Raw genomic sequence first — 20,960 nt, 5'->3', positions numbered from 1 at the left:
CAGGACTCTATTCTATTTTCTAATCCTATATGGGGGGGGGAATAAAATCTCCAATTTCTATGATTCTGCTGGTGGAACCCTCCATTTCTGACAACATAAGAGTTGAGCTGTTACCAAATAATGGGACAGAGACAATTTTCAGAAATAACATTTTTGTCAATGTTATAATCGGTTTACAGCTCATAATGAAATACTGTTAGAAATGTTCTATATTCATACATTTCTAGAAAAATACAATTTTAAAAAACATAAGGCACCTTTTAGACTTTGTAAAGCAACACTATGCTCATGTCATGATAAAATTCCACAAGAGGGCTAAATGAAACCCTCGTAATCCTTTTGTGTTCAGTACAAAATCACCAATGCTCTCGTCAGAAAACCCCCCCAAAAACAAAGCAATCAGAGAGGTTTCCAAGATGGAGTTATTCCTGTATTAGAGTGCACCCTGAAGAAAATAGAAATCTATTTGAAGTATCATGGAACTGTTCGAGCAGAAGAGAAAAAAAAACAACATCTCCCTGGTGTGAATAAGATGCATTAAAAACAGTTCTTAGAACTGGGTAACAAAGATCCATTGTGGGGATTAAGTTTCATTACTCTCAAAGGATTAAATCCCTTCCATTCATTATTGCCAACAGGAGTAAGGAACAAAAAGAGGCCAATTCCTCCCCATACAATTCAATCAAAGATTTTAAAAGCAGACAGTGAGCAGGACAGAAGTCCATGAGAAATTGCCTTTGGCCACTGCAGAACTCATTCAGATATTCGTTCTGACTTCTGAAAGTCTATCCTCTTACTGAGTAGAGACAAACAAAAGAATTGGCAACTGTTTAAATTGCTTCCCATCAAGTAGATATTTTTGCTTTTTTTAAAACACGACCCCACTGTGCACATCCCACCTGCTTCTGAAACTCACCATCAGCTCTTGTTGTCAAAGAGATGGCAGGAGGGGGAAGAGTGCAGGACTCCAGACACAGCAGGAAAGGCAGAATGATGATCTAGCTTTACACACTTGTTTCTCAACTTCAGCATTTCTAACTTTGGAAAATACGTAACAGATGCAGGGAAGAGACTCCAAAACACCGAATGAAGATTCTTCTAGTGGAGTACAGAGGCCATGGAGACGGATGCCTCATCATCTCCGTATTTTAAAAATATTCACCAAACGTACAGCATAAACCAGGGGTGAGCAATAATTGTGATGGGGGGAAGGGACAGTTCAAGAATGTGATAAGTGGCCAAGGGCTGCACTCTTCCAAAGTATTAATGGAGAAGGTGAGGGGTCTGGGATGGACGTTGGGTGCAGAAGGGAGCTCTGGGTAGGGGACTGAAGACAGAGTCTGGGTGGAGTTACGGGTGCAGAAGAGGATTCTGACCTGAAGGGTGTAGGACACAGGAGGGGGTTGTGACCTGGGGTAGAGAGTTTGGGGTGCAGAGCCTGGGAGGGGATATGGGTACAGCCAGGAGCAGGAATGCACAAGATTTGGATTGTAACCTGGACGGGGTACCTGAGGGGGAACAGAGGGTTGGAGGGAGGGCCTGGGGTGCAGGCTCTGGCTGGAAGACACTTACCTAGGGGGCTCCCAGTCATCAGCCCAGCAGAATCCCCAGGAAGGCTCCCTGCCTTCCACGCACCCGCATGCTACTCAGAGTGCAGGGGCTTGGTATTCACTGTGATCTGTGTGTGCCAGGATGGGGGTTCTTTGCATGATCCCTGTGCTGCAAGCACAGTCAAGGCAGCCCCCATTAGCTGATTTTCAGCCAATGGAAACTGTGAGATTGTGCTGGGGCTGGAGGAAGCGCACAGAGTTTCGCCCTAGCGTGTGGTATGCAGAAAACGTATCGCCCCTGCAGCCGGCCACTTTCAGTCGTATGTGGGGCACAGAAGGCAGGGCTGCTGCTGGGCCATGGGCTGGATCCAGCCCATGGGCCATATTTTGCCCACCCCTGCCATAAACAGTGGCTTTGCTATTCTGTCTCACACCTGCTCTGGAGGATCTCACTCCAGGAGAGAGGAGAAATATGCCACCTCCATTCTGAGCCTGTTTTTAGATGTAGGGTTTTTTTTCATCGTCTATTTTCGGTTTGTGGAGGGTGCCCTAGTGCAGGACCACTCTGCTCTTTGGTGTATGATGAACAAGGCTTCCTGGAACAAATACTAGTTTCATTCTCCATGCTCTCCTCTAATTCTCCCCCTTCCAAGCCAGAGAAGAAGCCCATATCCTACCCCTGTATTCATGAGAACACACAGCAGAGTTGAGCAGTTTCATAGTCTACAACATGAGAAAATGCACTTATGTGCCTATGGTTTGAACAGGCCAATTTTGAAATTGCTACAGTGAAAAAACAAGCTGTGAGAGAAGATTTATACTAGCATTACTAAACTTCACCCTGCCTCAGCACAAGGTGCTGGGACTACTTCACTACCTGAGTTCCCTTCCAGCTCACCATTTCTGTAATTCTCTGATGACTAGACTTAGATCAGGAGAATGAACATCATCTGGGAAGGGGGAAAAGGAGGTGTGTTCTTGAGGGAGAGAAAAAAGTAAAATCACTGAATGACTGTATTAAGATCAAATGGAAGAGGTGGCGTTCTGTGAGCAGGTGGCATAATATTAAAGCCTTTTGTGAAATTTCATTCTTCATGATAAAATACACCATATTTTGCTGCAAAATAGAGGTAGCACTCATTGCCTAAGCCTGATAAAACTCTACTGTGGAGGGATATCAAGCTTAATTCCATCAATGAGACAGACAGAAGATTCTCAGTTTGAATGCAGAGACAGAAGTGTAAAAATGTATTTCTTACACACCTTGGTTTTCAGATTAAGGAAAACTGTGGTGTAGTTAAAGATTCTAACAATTAAGGCTAGTGACAAAGAGTACATTATGAAAGTGCTTTAAGGCCTCAAATGTAATTAAATCATTAACAGAGCTGCCATGAAGACACTGATGCATCTTCTGAATTCGAAGCTAACTATCTGAAAGAATGAGAAGAGGACAGTTCTTATGAAGAAGTATTTTTGTTGTAAATAAGCTGGGCTGGTTCATTTTTCTTACACCTGCTTTGCTCATGCATTCAGAGGCAGAACTCAGTGTGTTTAAGGCTACATCCAAAGGGCTCCTTGCTCAAGATGATAGCAATAAAATGGCAACTCTCGAGGAGATACACATCAGTGCCGCATAGAGATAATAGAAATATTTGTTGATTGCATTAACTCTTATCAGAACAGTGCAAAGGATTGCATTAATAAGAGTGAATTCAAAACTAATAAATATACAACAGCCTTCAACACCAGCTTGTTGCCCACACATCATGCTCTAAGTAGCTTGCCTTCCACTTCCTCCTACCAGCTTTTCTTTTTATTCTGGGGAGAAAGACAAATGCTTTGCAATGTTCCTTACTGTGTATTTCTACTGAAGTAAGTTTTTTCGAGGCACAAGTTGCTGAAACCATGTAATAAGATTCCCATACAGAGACCTTGTACAATGCCTAATGTAGGCAGTGCCAGCCTTAGTGCGTGATGCTCTCCAGTATGCAAAATTAAAAAATAAAAAGTGAAAAGAAGCTATTCTCCAACAGAAAGATTGAGCGAGAGGCATTATGGAAATTACACAAGTTTAGGAGAGATTCCCTCCATTGCGACGAGATGTTTAAAGTATAGTGGAGGGCAATGCATGTGGTCTTTTAGACAGGAGCAAACAGCTGTAAATCTGTACTGGGGGCAAATCTCAGTGAGATGCTTTGCATGTATTCCCAAGCAATGTGAGGACACTGATACACCAGTTGCAAAGAGGCGATAAGGATGAGTCAGAAGGAGATACTAACAGCAGCTCAGTATAAAAAGAGAGATAAAAAATAAACGGTCTTAGTACTAAGGCTGTAATAAACAAACATCTATAGTAGATGAATACCCCAAGTCTGAAGCAAAGGAAGACAGTAGCCAGATGTTAGAAAACTCTATCCCCCCCCCAAAGTGTTTTTTTTTTGGGGGGGGGGGTGAGTATGTAAATATACGTAAGCAGAAATCAAGGGAGGAAACAGAAGCATAATATGGAATGAATTGCTGATAAATATAGCAATGGTGTTCGTACACCAAGCAGAGCAGTTACACTCTGAGATACCATAGTGTAAAACAAGAACAGTCTTCTTTGCTTCATATGGTGTGAAAGCCAATCACAGTAGTAAAGTGTCATGCCATGAAAAACCCCTGTAGACAGGTTTCCCAGACATGGCAGGTCCTCTCTCCCCAACCCCTTTACACACATCTCCCAGAGATCTTCATGATACTTTAGTGATAACTCTAAACCCATGTCATCCCTTGCAGGCACAGGATTGAGTTAGTTCTTCTACGTAGCATCACACCAAGCAATTCTACATCTGCTCAGGTGTGCTGCCCCTTGCATGGCTTGAGGACCACTTCTAATGAGTCCCTCAGGAAAGAGCCTCAGGCCCTGCATTCCTACTATTACTTTACTAACATGTTTCTCTTCCAGTCCACCGCTCCCTTTTATCCAAGAAGAACTTTCTGCATCCTGTGTGCAGCCACAATGGCTTCATCCTCTGAGTCAGACTCGCTTTGGGAAGTGGAGCTCTGAGAGGCGGAGCTGCAGGGGGAAGAGCATTCTGGGGAGCACAGGTAGTGCATCAGCGGCAGGCGGTACTTCCCACAGAAGTCAACAAACTTGATTTGTCGGACACAGCTGTCGAAGTAGACACCTGCAAGGGGAAGGAAAGCAAGGCTGTTTTTAGAATGGCTCGATGGTTTGCTCTGAAACCTGCATGGTCCACGAAATGAACAAGACAGACATGATGTCTGAAGCACCTGCCTCATCTTAGGAATGAATTCAAACAACAAATGTTATGGAAATAAGAACTGGGGTGGGATGGGGTGGAGGAACAGCATCGCAGTGTTCTGGAGCAGAAACTGAAAGGATCAGTTTATGTGCAGCTTTGGTAATACGTGTACTTATCAGATTTTTTCAGAGCAGGTTGCTAGGGATACAAAATACTGTTTATTTGGTTAACCAATTAAATGTTGTGTTAAGCATTAAGTTTAACCAGTTAGCTAATTCTAGGGGATCGACCTACTGCAGGCTGCTTGCAGTCCAGGGTCGTTTCTGGCCCCACACAGAGCTGCCAGCTCCAAGCCTGTGTGTGCTGGGACCGTGGGTGGGAGGCTGCTCCCAGGTACTGGTTAACCGTTTCCTGGTCACATCCCTCATCTGCACCCCCACTCTAATGTGGCCAATGATTTGCTCACCCTGGGATAGAATTTGTTAAGTAGTTGCTAAAGTGGCACCAAGAATCAGGACACTTGTGTTCTATTCCCAGTTCTGTGGCTGATTCATTATGTGGCCTTGCAACTCAAGGGACTTAAATTCTTACTTCTCCCATCTGTAAAACAGAGACAAATGGGAAAATTGCTAGAACTTAGCAGTTACCTCCCAGGGGTTTGAGAGAATTCATGTTTCACCGGGGTCTCTCAAGTGCTTTAGAAAGTTATAGAAGGGCAAAGTACTATTTGAAGAGAGACACAAAGGTCAATTCATTCCACAGAAAAGGAAATTTCTCTAAGAATTCAGAAGGAACGTCATGCTGGGGACTGCCAAACATATCCCAAAGTGTTGAATCCATTTACCCGCTGTGTTTTCCAATTTATGAGGTCCAATCTACCAGTTATCAAAGGTGTTTGTGTGTATAAATAAAAGCTCTCTCTCCCTCCTAACCCCTTCCTCTTCTGCTTCAGTGAAGTTACCATGCTGAACTTCTATGCTATTTTCCATAAGAACAGAACCATGCCATAACACACAGCTATGCTCTCCTCGTATTGCAGGGAGGTTGTTCTGATTCAGACATAGGCATTTTCAGAAGAGGTGTGTTTGTGGTTTTGGTTTGCAGAAGCAGCGCCATTCTAGTTAATGAAAAAGTGAAACCAATCCGTCTATTTTTATTGCCCAAGCTGTTTGAAAGGAAAGGAAACAAATCCCTCTCCCTCTCAATACAGCCCAATATCAGGCCTTGCTACCCTCCATCCACTCCCTGGTTTGAAGCAGTCATATTTAGCTGACAGAACCATGATTGAAGAACAAGTTGTAGTTAAGGAACAGACTAAGAAATAGATCATTTGCATTAGAATAAATGCCTTGCAAAAATGCATTGCTTGGAACGCCCCGGGCTTATGCAATACTCGTAAAATCCCTCACACTCTTTACTTGTGACAGTTGTGCCAAATAGCGTTCCCTCTAAACTGCACAGCAGCACAGCTTCACAGGTGATTAATCAGCCCCACCCAGTCAGTCAGCTCCACCCATGGAGCCCTGAGCCTCTGACTGCGCAAGGCTGATTAATCACCTGTGAAGCTGTGCTGCCACCCAGCTTAGAGGGAACGCTGGTGCCAAACACTCTGGGATACGTACTTTAGGAATCCCAGAACATGCTGGTACAGTCACAAAGTTCTAAAAGTGCATTTTGCAGACCAGCCACAGCAGTTCTTTAAAAAACGGTACGCCCATGCAGAGGATGCAAACCAGCAAGATTTTAAGCCACTGATGTCCCTGCATCAACTTTCTTGCTTTGTCTACACGAGCAAGTTTTGTGGCCAAAAACTGCCTTTTGTTGACAAAACAGTGAGAACGTACACACTACAATACAACTTTTGTCTGGAAAAACTCCCAGTTTTGGCGACAAAATATTTCCAGCCCCACGAGAGACTTTTGTCTTTTCCCCTCCCTTTATTATCGACAAAGGGCCAGCGTAGATTCTGTTTGTTTTTGTTGAGAAAATTGGCTTTCGCCAGTATCCCACAATGCCTGCCCTGATAGTGTTTTGTGATCTCTGCTGCCCTGCAGGCATGCACCTCCCCGCTTTCAAAGCTCTGGGAAGTATCTGACAACTGAGTGAGCTGCTCCATTTGGGGAACAAAGAACAAATCACTGGAACACTTCTGCTCTTCCTTGCACTAGAAAGACAGCAGCAGGCACACAGCTGCTACAGGGGAAGAGCTGGAGAGATGGCTGTGCTGCTTTGACATTCCTCAGCATGGAGAGCTGACAGAGTTAGGAAGGAATCCCAAAAAGTGCAGGGATCAGCTATGGCATCTCACAACACTGTGCTGTGGGATGCTTACCCACATTGCTTTGCTCTGATCTGTTATTGGGTGCTAGCAATGTGGCCATGAAATGTCGACAATGGAAGACTGAAAAACTGGTTTGACCGGTTTTCACTTTCGGGCAACTTTTGCATGTTGACAGCACTTTTGATGCCAACTCTTCCCAATGTGAACATAGCCTAAGTTAAGAAAAAACAGGGATGCAGTCCCTTGAGGAAGAAAATAAGACTACACCTGGGACTAACTGAATTGCTCACAGCAGGAACTGACTGGTATAACAATACATGCAACGAAGGCAGGGATTCTCAACTTTGGAAGCACATGCTGAATGCTGCAACATAAGCATGGTTGCAAATATATGCAAATAGTTTCTTTCACACTAACAGGCATGAATACAAAGGTTAAGGCAAGACTACACAACATGCAGGCCCCCATTAAGTCAGTTCTGCTGATATTAATGCCTCGACTCAGACATCTAACTTCTGCAATCATTGCCAAGTCACCAGACTGTGTTTTGTACTCCTCAACTTGTCTTTGTTTCAAGGCATTTGCAACAATGAAGTTGATGCTTTTTGTGACACTATCCATTGTGCTCTCGAGAAATCTTCTCTTCAGTTTGCTGTGTAACTGTTCTTGGTGCAGAATGCAATAGTATGAAAAGAAATCTGGAAACTGGATTTTTCTTCAGAAAAGAAATTAGCCCCTTCTCTTTTCCAACCATGGAGGGAGCGCCATCAGTTGTTACCGAAGTAAGCTTCTTCAAATCAATGCATTTTCCTGGTCCTCCAAAAATGCCATCAGCACAGAATAAATGTCCTCTCCCCTAGTTTGACCCGTCAAAGGTAGCAGAGTAAGAATTTCTTTGAAATACTTTTTGCCATTGAAAAAACACATCCAGATTAAGAGCTGAGATATGTCTGAACAATCAATAGATTTGCCCATTGCCAGACTGAAATACTCGTGCTTTCAATGTTGTTTAGCAATTTAGAAAACAGATCACCTGAAATGCTTTCAATTCGTCTTACTACAGTTGAATCAAACACTTGCTGTTTTGATGGTTAACTATAGCCTCTTTAAAAAAAAAAAAATTCTACAAAAAGTGATTTGCTGCAGTCCAAGCACTGCTTCATCAATTCACCTTCAGTCAAAGGTCTATTTGATTTTAGCTGTGCGCCAAGTCATTTTGAAGGCGGCTTCCGTAATGGCATCACTGTCTTTAACTTGTGAATGGAACATATCTTGTTGAGTACGGAAACTTTTCAGTAAAGAACATATCTTAGTTTTTCTTAAATTGCTGTCAGGTGGATACAAGTCTTTGAACTCAGGGTGACAAGATTCATGGTGCCGTTGCAGGTTTGTTTTCTTTAACGCAGTGACAGTCTTTTGACAAAAAAGACACATTGGTTTTCCATTTATCTCTGCAAAGCGAATTCCATCTCCCAAACATTGGGTTGAAAACCCAGTGTTCATCCAACAAGCATTTCTTCTTTGTTGCCATTTTAAATGCTTATTAAAAGAAAATTGTACACCAGTGTTTTGAGCGTTCAACTTGAAGCTTTAGGTTGTGCGTTTCTTACCATAATGCACACTGCATGACTGTCGACAGCAAAGGGAGAGGGAGAGACAAAAGTCTCTCATAGAGCAGAAAGTTTTTTGTTGCCAAAACTGGATGCTTGTCGCAATTTGTCATGCTGCAATGTGAACGCTCTCCAAGTTTTGTTGCCCAAAAGAGTTTTTTGGTGACAAAACTTGCCAGTGTAGACAAGGCCTAAGTTACTAAAAAGAGCGCTAAGTTAGAAGGAAATAGAAGCGTTGTTGGGTAAGAACAGGGTGCAGAGAGCAGCTAACTTACCTCCGCACTTAGGATTGGGGCAATTGCTGGCCAAGCTCAAATATCTGACAAGATTCCCTGGGAGATCACTGGGAGCATAGGGAATATTGCGGATTTTAACGGTGCGTCCAGCCAGTTCCAGGAGACTTGGGGGATTGTAAGTCAGATCACGGACAAAGCGAACAACCAGTGGGTTCCCGCGCAAACTCAGCTCTTCCAGGTGAACCAGGTTTAGGATCTCCCGGGGGAGGTATGTCAGCAGATTGTTGTGAAGGCTAAGGGAACGCAGGGAATGCAACCTGAAAAATCAAGAGGGAGACAGTCAAGAGGGAAAAGCAAAACCTACTCACAGATGCATTACAAAGCGCCCCCCCCACCCCCACTTACTACCTTTCTTGATAGCTTATTTCCTTTGGCTTTCTCCTTTAAGCACAAAGCCATACTAAAAGAGGTGATGATCTAGCACACAGACTGGCCTAGGAAGAACTTGGCCTAAGAAGAACTTGGCTCAGCTCCTTAACGCATGTTAAAGAAATAAGCAAGGCCCTAAATGTATCTGCCAACCCACTCTAAAAAACTAGTATGCATCTAAACAAAATGAATGTTTTCAGAGGAAAGTTTTCTTACACCAAGTAAAAGGCTAAAAGGCTCCTCATAATGCTCTGAATAGGTCACCTGTTCTCATTCATGTATTAAAGATGAACACACTAGCAGCCAGCCAATTCTGGCAAACTCCATGCATTCACTGTCTGCACCTGCATCACTGCAATATCAGATCCTGGCAGAACTCAAGAGCTAAGCAAGGTCAGACCAAGTGAGTGTGACTGGAGGACACACATTGGTTTTTTTGTATGCAGACTCCCCTCTGTCAGCAACGAACTAGTATTCCTGTGTACTGCATAAGGACTTTGTGCTGCTGGAAGTGACATCTTTCAAATGAAACAAAACCAAGATTTTGAGCACTTGATGTCAGAGATCCCTTGTCAAGAGCAGTAATGCTAAACCCTGCTATCCCTATTCTGTGATCACCTTAGCTTGTAGTTTTCATTGCATGGGGTATTCTTTCCTTTCTGTCTTGAACCATTGTATAGATTGCTCCTGTTTTGTAGTGGATAAAGCAATCTAACATTGAGGGGTGTGTGTTGTGAGCCTTAGTGAATATTTTAAAACTATTGTGATATCCTTGAATGAGACGATATAGAAGATCATCATGAAAATAAGACAGAGAAAAGATTCTGTGTGAAGTGCAAAGGAGGCTGAGCACAATATGGTGGAAGTGTAGTGTGTGGCATTTATTTCTGCAAAAGCTGAAATGCAAATAAGCATTTCCTAAGTCTGTGTTTAGATGCTATGGTGATGCGTCCTATAACAAATCCTAAAATGGACATTCGCTTTCACATTTTGAATATATAAGGTTCACACTATACATTTGAAGTCTTCCTTGCATTGCCTGGTGCCAAAAGCTCCCATTGCAGACCTAACCTTGGATTAAGAATTGAAGAGCAACCAGATTTTCCCCAGGTACTCGCATCCAAATTTTCAGAATAAAGAGGTCTGAGCATTAGCTGGTGGCTGAAGACAGCAAACTGGCTAGAAATACTCACTGTGCTAGCTGTGGAGGAATACTCTGAATCTTGTTGTCAGACAGCACTAGGTAGCTTAGCGAAGGCAGGTTCGCTAACTCAGGTGGGATTGAAGTAATGAAATTCCCTCCAAGGTACAAAAACTCTAAACTGAAAGAGAAGATGACTGCATTAGTTTATTAATTTTATTTCTGCAATTTCATTTAGTGCTGGGTCTCATAAAATCTATGAGAGTTTTGCAGTTTGCACTGCAGATAAAACAATTTTCTGAAGACACGCCTGTGGCATTATGCTCCATAATTTCATACTAATATTATAAGTACAGCATAATTATGTATTTTGCGCAAGATAAGGCATGTGGAATATCATGGAAAAGTTATGATTTGCTAAATCTATATATATATATATATATATATATATATATATATATATATATATATATATATATATATATTTTGCAGAGTGAGTCAGTCTGTGAGTCTGTTTGTTCAAGAACACCTCCTAAGTGGTAAGAGCAAGAACTACCAAATTTGGGACGCAGCTTCCTCTTCTCCTAACTTAAAGCAAGGTCGAGGTTTGGTTGTGCCAGGAGAACCAGAAACCTTGGGAAAAGGACAGTTTTCCAAAACGTGCAAAGGGAGGGGCTGCTGTTCAGAGGCACTCGATATGAGAGTGTTCACTGGGGGCAGCGAGCCTACAGGGGAGAGCTATCCTGCAGAGTGTCCACTGGAGGCAGCCATACCACAAAGAGAGTGGCCAGCAGGGCTAGGGCTCTCCCATATTGCCTGCCAGGACACCAGTAAGTAGCCCCTCTGCCCTCTTGGTCCTTGGTTGCAGTGCCAGAGGGAAGGGGGAGAAAGAAGGCCCATGGCAGCTGGGGGTAGCCTGGGAGGGAGGAGAGAGAACAGGCCTCTGGTAGGCTCGGAGGCAGAGAACAGGCCTCTGGTGGGGGAGAATATGCCCCTGGTGGGTGGGAGGACCCCAGCCTGGAGCTCCTCTTCAATCCCCAACCCTCACTCTCTCTCATATCCCAGCTTCCTGCACGCACAGGGGCGGATATAGGGCAGGGCGAATGGGGCGGCCGCCCCGGGCCCCGCGCTTCAGAAAGCCCTGCGGCAAAGGGGGGGCCCCGCGGAATTATGTTGCCCGGGGCCCCGCAAAATGGTCATCTGCCCCTGTGCACGCACACACTCCTTCCTCAAGCTTCTGCCCCAAAGGACCTGGGTAAGTCTACTAGCATGATTATATTGTATGCATGTAGCATTTTTGTATCTGAATTCAGGAATATTCTCTCTGCATCTATTATAAATATGTTTACACTGGGGAACGCTCACTAGATAGAATGCAAGCTGTGTAGATTGCTGGCAGGAAAAAGCCTTATTTCTCAGCTCCTATTGGCCTGTTTCTGACCAATAGGAGTTGAGAGATTTTGCTAAGGGCGGGGGCAGCACATAAAGCCTCTCCCTCCCTCACAGCAGTGCAGAGAGCCACATGCACACCCAGCCACCTGTCTGGGGCTGCTGGCGGTAGGGGGGTGGGGGGAGCCTGCTTGAGTGTGCTGCTGGCCAGGAGCTGCTGTGCCCCAGGTCACAACTCCTTCCTCCAGACCTTCCTACCCCCTCCTCCAGGCCAGAATCCTCTCCCATCCCCATGTCTCCTACCAAACCTGCACCTCAATCCCCTGCCCCAGATCACAGCCCCCTCCTTCATCAAACTCCCTCTCAGACCCCACAACCTCTCCTGCACCCCAATCCCCTACCCTGAGCTCCCTTCTGCATTAGTGTTCCCTCTCATATTTTCCAACCGTGAGTGGAGTGAATTTTGTCTTGTGCACCGACACTGAGATCATGTCCGTTTGTTCGGATGTGTGCCACCAGGTATGTTCACTATAGGTGAATTGACTAATCAACTAGTCGATGGAATTTCCATAGGCTACTCCATTAGTTGATGGGAGGTGGGAGGGGGTGAGTGCTCCCACTGCAGCTCTGTGTATACAGAAGCAGCAAGGGGGAGATGGGGAAGTGAGTAGTTGATTAGTCAGCTGACTACCCAATAAGCTTATGCTCAACTAGTCGCTTACATCGCTACGTGGCACCCAAGTTATTAACAAATATCATACATATGTACAGGGCTCGACAATTAGTGTAATCGACTCGCACGTGGCGAGGAGATTACAAGCCGGCACAGCGTGATCAGCGCATGAACAGCACACCGAACCGCACGGATGGCAAGCAGGGCTCGCTGCCACCTGGAGAGCCCTGCATATGTATATATATATATATATATATATATATATTTAAAATGTTATGGAAGAAAGAATATTAAAACCAGGGATAATTAACAAGGGGCATGACTTTAAATGATTATTTAATATGAAGTCAAATAAAAAGAATTAATACTGCAAAGTTTTCAATAAGTTAGATGAGCCTCAAGGCTGCTCCAAATCTGCACTGACCACAATTCTGTAGAAGTCAGAGGAGGCCAAGAATAAGCAAACTGCTGCACTGCCCTAGTTTTCCTCCACAATGCCCTTATTCCAGGAGGTTGCGGGGGAAGGCACCACAGAGCCATTTCAGTGGCTCTAAGCCAGATGTAGTGTCCCTTACTGCACTGGGGATAAGACCCAAGTCGGGAAGTGAGATCACTGCCGTTAGGGTACCTCTGTGCCACTGGAGTGAAAAATGGCTCTAGGGCAAGAGAGAATCAAGCCTGTTATTCATTGTTTTCTCTCTATTGTGAGGCTTCTACGAGTACACCGAGCACTGTCAAATAATAAATAGCGCCTGTAAAAGTTTTATAGACTTGAACACGTATTGCTGACTTTGGAAAACCTCTTTACCTATAGAAGAATGCCGGTAAGAGAATATCAGGGAGGTCTTAATTTTTAAATAGTTGGTGTGGCAGAATGTAATAATTTAAGTTGCATATCTAGGTATGCAGGCAGCCTACAACCTCCGTTATTCTTAACTATTGTGAATTCTATACAACAGGAGCTTTGCCTATTACAGTGAATAGTTTTTAATGTAATGGGTCTGTTCACATGACTAAACACAGGGCTAGCTAACATCTATTGACAGATTGGAGCGTTGCCCCCCCCCAACCCAGCCATCTGATCCATGTCTGCAGACCCTGCACATAATCGCCATTCCAAGGCCCCTCCTTGTGATGCATGTATCTGTAAAATGCCACACATACCTGTATTTCTGACTAGCAAAACCAACAAGCCAGTCATGAAAAATGTTGGCTATACATTTGGCCAATCACGTGCATAATCAATGCTGTGCAGTTGGGCACACTTTTCCGGTGCCCTACTGAGGGGGCTACCCAGCTTACACCCCCTCATTATGTCTGAGCCATACAGCCCTGGCTCCCGGCAGCAGCCACCCACCTGCCCACCACACAGCCATGGTCCCAACCCCCGTCACCAGTCGCCTGCCACAGCCTCAATCCCCAGTGGCAGCAGCTCGCTCACCCATCCACCACGCGGTCACAGACCCAACCCCCTGCAGCAGTTGCCTCACAATGGCCACAGCCCTAACCCCTGGAAGTAGCAGCCTGCCTGCCCACCACGCAGCTCCAACCCCCAGCAGTCCCCCACCTGCCCATTTGCCAAGTGGCCCCAGCCGCTGGAGCAGCCACGACACTCACCATCCAGGTCCAGCAGGACGGTGAGTGCTGCTGCGCAGCTCTGCGAAGGAGGTGGGTGGGCTTGGACATTTTTGTGCGCGGCTGCGCAGCTGTGCACCTTAGAGAACACTGTTCTGTACCCAACCTCCATCCCAGACCCCACAGCCCCTCCATAGAGTAGTGCAGCCCTTGAACACATACCAACATCACAGCATGGTCCCCCCATCAAAATTATTGCCCACCCCATCCTAGCATGTCTGGGCTGTGAAAAGGGCTCTTCTCTCTGGCCATGGCAGCTTCGGTGGGGCTGGTTAAGGCTAGAGCTCCTCTCGCCAGCCACAGCAGTTCCAGCGCGTTTCAGCTGGGGTTCCTCTCCCAGGCAGCTCCGGAGGGGCTGGGCCAGAGGACCCACACAGCACTAAATAGCCTGCTGTGTGTCTTACAGGGAGCCTAGTTCGCCATTTTAGGGATACATTATTAAAAAAAGTGAACATAAGAATGACCACACTGGATCAAAAGGAAAGTCCATCTAGCCCAGTATCTCATCTTCTAACGGTGGCAAATGCCAGGTGCCTCAGAGGGAATGAACTAGGGATGTTAACTAACTTGTATTTGTGTAAATGTGTAACCACTGGACTTTTTAGTGGTTCCATGCTTACATTGGGTGAGGAGAAAGGCAGGCAGAAACCAATGCTTGTGGGCAGCCAGCTTTCAAGAAAGCTCCCCACAAGCACCAGCTTCTGCCTGCCCCATCTTCTGCCTCTGATAAAGAGGCAGCGGCACAGGGGACAGGCAGCTCCATGGGAGCTGATACATGGGGGGAACTGGCTTGAAAGCTGCTTCTAGCATGTACTGGCTCCAGCCTGCCCCACTGTGCTGCTGCCGGCAGGGAGTCAGTTCTGGCACTAGCTCCTACCTCCTCCCCATCCCCCGTTGCTGCCTCTGACATACAGGCAACAGGGGGGAAGGCACGTGTAATCATTAGGATTAACCAATAAGGCCAGGCTTATCGTTTAATTGTGTAAATGACAACATGCATCCCAATGATCCATCCCTTGTGGTCCATTCTCAGTTTCTGCCAAACAGAGGCTAGAGCCAACATCTCTGCCCATCCTGGGCAATGCACATTGATGGATTTATCCTCCATGTTATAATCTTGGACTTCACAACATCCTCTAGAAAGGAGTTCCACAGGTTGACTGTGTGTTTGTGTGAAAAAAATACTTCCTTTTCTTTTTTTTTTAAACTTCTGTCTATTAATTTTATTTGGTGACCCCTAGTTCTTGTGTTATGAGAACCTGAGGATGTTAAAAGTTTATTAAGGTTAAACAGGTTAGAACAATCTGAACAGATTAACCCATTGGAGTGAAATGAGAACAAGCAGTAAGATTATGGCTCTGTTGAAGCCAGAGTTTCCAACCAGTCTGTTGTAACAGTAACTGGATGGCACAATGTGATACGCTGTGGTCACTGATCTAAGTGTAACTATATTTGTGTGTATGGTGCAATATTTGGGTAGAGCTGTGTTAGACTCTTCTTGGGCAATCAGAGTATATGGTTTATTTTATCATATTGGAGGGCTTTTGCATTTAGAAACTGAAGAGAGATGCTCATCTCAGCAATGCTGCATTTACTCAGAGAGAAATAAGAACTACCTCTGACATGGCGCTTTCACAGGTAGACAGAGACTGATTTATGTTAAATGCAACAGTTCCTTTCTCCACTGGGTACTAATGTTTAACATTCTGTTAGTTACCATGATACCTCAGGGCCATGTTCTAAAGTTCAGTTTGCAGAATAGAAGGGGATCTGTGCTTTCTGTACAACTAACAGTGCCTGCCCACAGTGCCCAAAGATGCTGGCCAGGATAAAATTGATAGCTATCACTAAAGAGAGCGGCTTAAAACTGAATTGAGATGTCAAAATTTCCCTAGAACAAACTAACAAGAAGATTCCCCATTTGGTGTGCAACTGATACAGTAGTAAGGAAGTAAGAATTTCATCAGACAATACACTGCTTCCCACCCTGTTCTATGATTTGCCAGTTCTATAGAGAACTACACAGCTGCTGTTGGGGCGCAAGAAGTTTAAGATCAAACAGTCTCTTGAAACTATTTGTAAAATGTTTGAAGGAAGGAATTCTAGTGGGTTGCCTCTAACATTATATCTTTACCACAGAGCTCCAGTTGCAAATCCTCCCACACTTAGCTCCTGGCTTTTTTTTAATGTACATTAGGTATTAAATAGGTTAAAGAGCACACATTTTGGTACTCATTGCATCAAAGGGTACATACACAGCTCTCTAACATCACAGAAGATTAATCTACAACAAAGTTAAATGAATAAGCAACTGCAAGGATAGAACACTCAAGTTCTCAATAGCAAAAACCAAGATAGCAAATGCTATGTTTACTTAAGCTGTTAATTTCCACAGATCCTTTTATGTAATGACTTTGAGGCCAGTCTGAGTAGCATAATGAAGGCTGAGCCCCATTCTTCTAAATCCCATATGCAAAGCTTACTCTGACAGTATGTGTAGAAAAAAAAAATGGTCTGGTAGCACTTTACAGACTAGCAAAACATGTAGATGGTATCATGAGATTTCGTGGGCACAGCCCACTTCTTCAGATGACCGGAGTTATCTGTGTATGTGTATAGATCAGAATCACAGTAGCACTGCCTCACTACTGCTCATTTCATTGAGGGGAGGGATCGCTCAGTGGTTTGAGCATTGGCCTACTAAACCCAGGGTTGTGAGCTCAATCGTTGAGGGGGCCATTTAGGGATCCAGGCATATCACTCAGGGATGATACTTAGTCCTGCTGAGAGGGCAGGGGACTGGCCTCAATGACCTATGGAGATCCCTTCCAGCTCTACCAGATAGGTATATCTCACACTACAGGTTAATAAGAAAGGGCTGTTAGATGGAAATAGCTCTTTTGGAATAATTGTGTAAGTGGGTGTGCTTATTCCAGAAGAAAATTGCCTTATTTTGAATTAGCCTAAAGCACATCCAAAGAGTAATTTGTAAAGAGTAAAAGAGTAAAAGTAATTTGGAATAAGGTCCTCTTATTATGAAATATGAGCATCCACATATGTAGTTGTTCAGACATAGTTAATGCACTTTAAATTTTCATCCTATCATTTTCCAAATTAATTTTCACATGTCTACAAACCCCAAATAGAATCTCTGCCTCCACTAGAATAGAGGCACTGCTAAGTTACAATACACATGCAAGTTTGAAAATAAGGCTCTTTGCAAGGCTCATCACATAAGCAACATAAAACTCATGTATCATACTACCAGCAAGAGTCCAGGTTTCTATTATTTTACTCACATATGATGACTTGTGAAAAGAATTTAGCAATAATGTTGAGCAATACATATCAGAAACAGCTGACACATTTTATAGTGATCTATAAGGAAAAGAAGAGCAAAAGGCAGGTATAAACCCAAAGAAGCAGAATGTCTGCAATGCTAGTTTGTCTGCTTATTTCTCTCTCAGCAAAACTGATATCAAGACTCGCTTTTGTTGTTTTTGACAGAGGACTTAAAGTGGATTCAAATCAATAGAAGGCTCTCTTAAAATCAAAATACCACACAAGGGAGTTGAACTGATTTAACTACATCAGATATCAGATAACTACATCTATCAGATAGAGGCAGCAAAGGGGGGGGGGAAGAAGGGGTACTTCTAGGTGCAGTGCTGCACCGCTGATCCTGGCTCAGCTGTGAGGCGCTGCCCCTTTGAAACGCCAAGGTGGCCTCACAAAGCAGCAGTGCTGCCTGGAGCCCGGGGTTAGCTGGGGACCTTCCAGCTGATCCCAGCCTCCATGCGGCATTTCTGTGGAACCCAGGATCAGCTGGAGAGTACCCAGCTAACCCCGGGCTTCGCGCAGCATTTCAAATCGGCAGTGCAACGTGGAGCCTGGGATCAGTGGGGGACTCTGCTAACCCCGGGCTCCATGAGTGCTCTTCCACTTTGAAATGCACAAGAGCCTCCCCTGGGGACTCGTGTACATTTCAAAGCTGGCACGCCCACGTGCAACCCAGAGTCAGCGGGACTGCCCACTGGCCCCAGGCTGCATGCAGTGTTCCGCATTCCTTTTCTGAAATGTACAAGAGCCCCAGCGGGCTCCCCAGTGGGCAATTCCATCGACTACTCAAATAACCGATATTTAACATCCTTATTCCATACCAGTTTAGACACAGATAAGACCTACAGATGATTTGACACATGGGTAGTGGGTGCTGCACTCCTTTGAGGAGTCTATACCTGGCTCTGCCCCTTTTACTCACAGCAAACCCCCATGTGTCCAGAGCACCAAGACCCACCTGTTGATGGGTCTCAAGTCACCTCCAGCTGTGCCATATCTCCCCTCCCCAAACCCCAAGTTTCCCCAGGGAAAGCATCTCAGGTCCAGAAGATGCTTTTGCTATGCTCCATGCAGGTTCCAAGGTGGCTAAGGAGGAAGTATTTGCCATTTAGCTTCCTGGGTTCACCACTAGTCTCCCTAAAGTCCAGGCAGATTACTGACAACCCTGATTAGCACATGCTGCCTCCTTAGCTGCCCTGCCCTCTCCCCTTCCCCCACAAACTCCACAACCAACAGCTACAGTGGTGCTAATGGAGACAGAGCCTCCACTGGCCTATTATACCCATCGCCCATGATTACTTTCCCTTCTTCCCTACACATTCACTCTTCTCTGACATCTGCCTCCTTGTTTTTAGGTAAAAGGCCATGGCTGAGATGTACCCCTTTTATCCAGTTACATTGGCCCAAAATCTGAGGCACACTGAAAACACCAGTGACAGGACACAGAGTTTCCATATTATTCACTATACTTGCATCACATCTTCCTGAACCTTGCCCAGGGATATCAGCAGCCTATCCAGTACACCCTGTATTAAGCATAAGGTAAACAGTTTCAGCTTCTGGGAGAAAATCTATATCCTCCAAATTGCTTAGGCAAGAGCAAAGCTCAGAAATTCTTTCCTGTATATCAGGCTCCATATGTCTGTCTCTCTTCTTTGGAGATTAGAAAATGCAGTATGTAAACAATAAACACTCACTTCTTCCCTGATGCAGATGGATCATTTGTAAATTGCCTGTTCTGTTCATTCCCTCTGCAGCATCTCGCATTGACCATGGTCAGAAAACTGGATAGTGGGCTAGAGGGACCTGACCATTCTTATTTTCTTTGGCAGCATGTATGAAGCTATTAGTATAACCTAAATTCAGACAAGATGGAAGGAAAGAAGAAGAAAAAATGTGCTGCTTGAAGTTCTATATTAAAAAGTAAAAATGTGGCATGTGTGTGAGAGACTGCATGACAAATGTGTATTTCCTCCATCATTGCCCAACACTGGTTTCAATGTGATAAACTTAATCATTACAAAACCACTCACTACTTTCATAGTTCAGGAAACAGCACAAGACTGAGTAGGCTTAAAACTGGAAAAATAACCTGCAGCATTAGGTGAAAACCTATAATGTTTAACATCCAATACTGGACAACCACAGCATGCAATCTCATACAGCAGCAAAAAATACTCATGGGATTTTGTCTACCTAGATAGAATATGCAGTAGGACAGAAAGAAGCGCATTTTTCAACCGAGTTAGGGACCTCAAGGTGTCTGCTAAATGCAGCATTACTGGGTAAGCAAATTGTGAGAGTTAAACTGGCTGATGCAATGAAGTTTAATAGTCGTTCAAATGGGTTTTGCTAGCTCAAGCTGGCCAGGCATTTAAAAGTACATCTTTTCCCAGAGCCCACACTCAGTCAGGAGGCAACGTGACAAGAAAACCAATAGGTGCGTTCTGAATTAGAGTTACCTCCCAGGAGGGAACCCAAGTGAAGGCAGCCAGTCGATATCGTAAGTCAGAGGCCCTGGGGAGCAGGTAGGAGTTTACATGGGGCCTCGTCTTCAGGAGGGTTGCAAATGGTGTCAGCCGCCTAGTCAAGACGACGAGGCGGCGCCTTGGCCAGGCTGAGGCGCTGACCTGTCCTGCCAGCAGCAGAGCTGGCGAAGGTGCCAGCTGAGGCTGCGGGGGCACCGGGGCAGCCGCCCCTCCCGGCGGGACGCGGGGTTCTCCTCCTGCGCTTGCGAGCCCCGCCGCCCCCGGGGAGCCTGGCGCGCGCGGAGCGGCCCGGGGGGCTCTCACCTGCTGAGGGCCTGGATCTCGGGCGGGATGCTGTGCAGCCGGTTGCCGCCCAGGCTGAGGCTCTGCAGCCCCCGCAGCCCCAGCAGCGCGGCGGGCAGCTCGGCGAAGCGGTTGCCGCTGAGGTTGAGGACGCGCAGGGAGCGGGCGAGCGGGGCCTGCCCCAGCCCCTTGGGCAGCGCGCCGGGCCCGTCCAGCCGGTTGTTCTTGGCCAGCAGGGTGCGGAGCCGCGGCAGCTCCAGCAGCTCGGCCCCCAGCGCCGCCAGCCCCGTGCCGCTCACGTCCAGCACCTCCAGCGCCGGGAACCAGCGCGCCAGCCCGGCGGGCAGCGGGCCCGACAGCCGCCGCGACAGCACCAGCCGCCGCGTCTCGCCGCTGCGCCGCGCCTCCAGCTCCGCCGCCGCCGCCCGGCCCGCGCCGCGCCAGCGCCAGCGCCAGCGCCGCGCCGCCCGCAGCCCCGGCCGCCTCCTGCGGCTCCATCCCGCGGCCGCCCCGCTAGGCCCCGGCCGCGCCCCGCCCCCTGCTGGCTCCTCTGGCGGCGCCACTCAGCCTCCGGGGCGGCTCGGCCCGGCCCCGCAAGATGCATGGAGAACAGCCGGGCCGCGCCGCCTCGCTCCTGCGACGCCCCGCCCGCGGGTCC

The 20,960-nt window shown here is 46.1% G+C and overlaps 1 protein-coding gene across 1 annotated transcript; it reads right to left on the bottom strand.

Annotated features, from left to right (window-relative positions):
• Positions 1–135: 135 nt before the first annotated feature.
• On the bottom strand, positions 136–20,815 carry LRRC58 (leucine rich repeat containing 58). The gene is given in 5 exon segments (XM_075905303.2): positions 136–4,720; positions 8,965–9,242; positions 10,548–10,676; positions 20,324–20,725; positions 20,727–20,815. Coding segments are annotated over 5 exon segments (1,092 nt in total). The 5' UTR covers positions 20,801–20,815; the 3' UTR covers positions 136–4,511.
• Positions 20,816–20,960: the final 145 nt, after the last annotated feature.

The sequence above is a fragment of the Pelodiscus sinensis genome, chromosome 1, assembly GCF_052426305.1.
Source record: "Pelodiscus sinensis isolate ZL-2025 chromosome 1, ASM5242630v1, whole genome shotgun sequence".
Taxonomy (NCBI): Eukaryota; Metazoa; Chordata; order Testudines; family Trionychidae; genus Pelodiscus; species Pelodiscus sinensis.
This window is presented reverse-complemented; position numbering and strand designations above follow the sequence as displayed.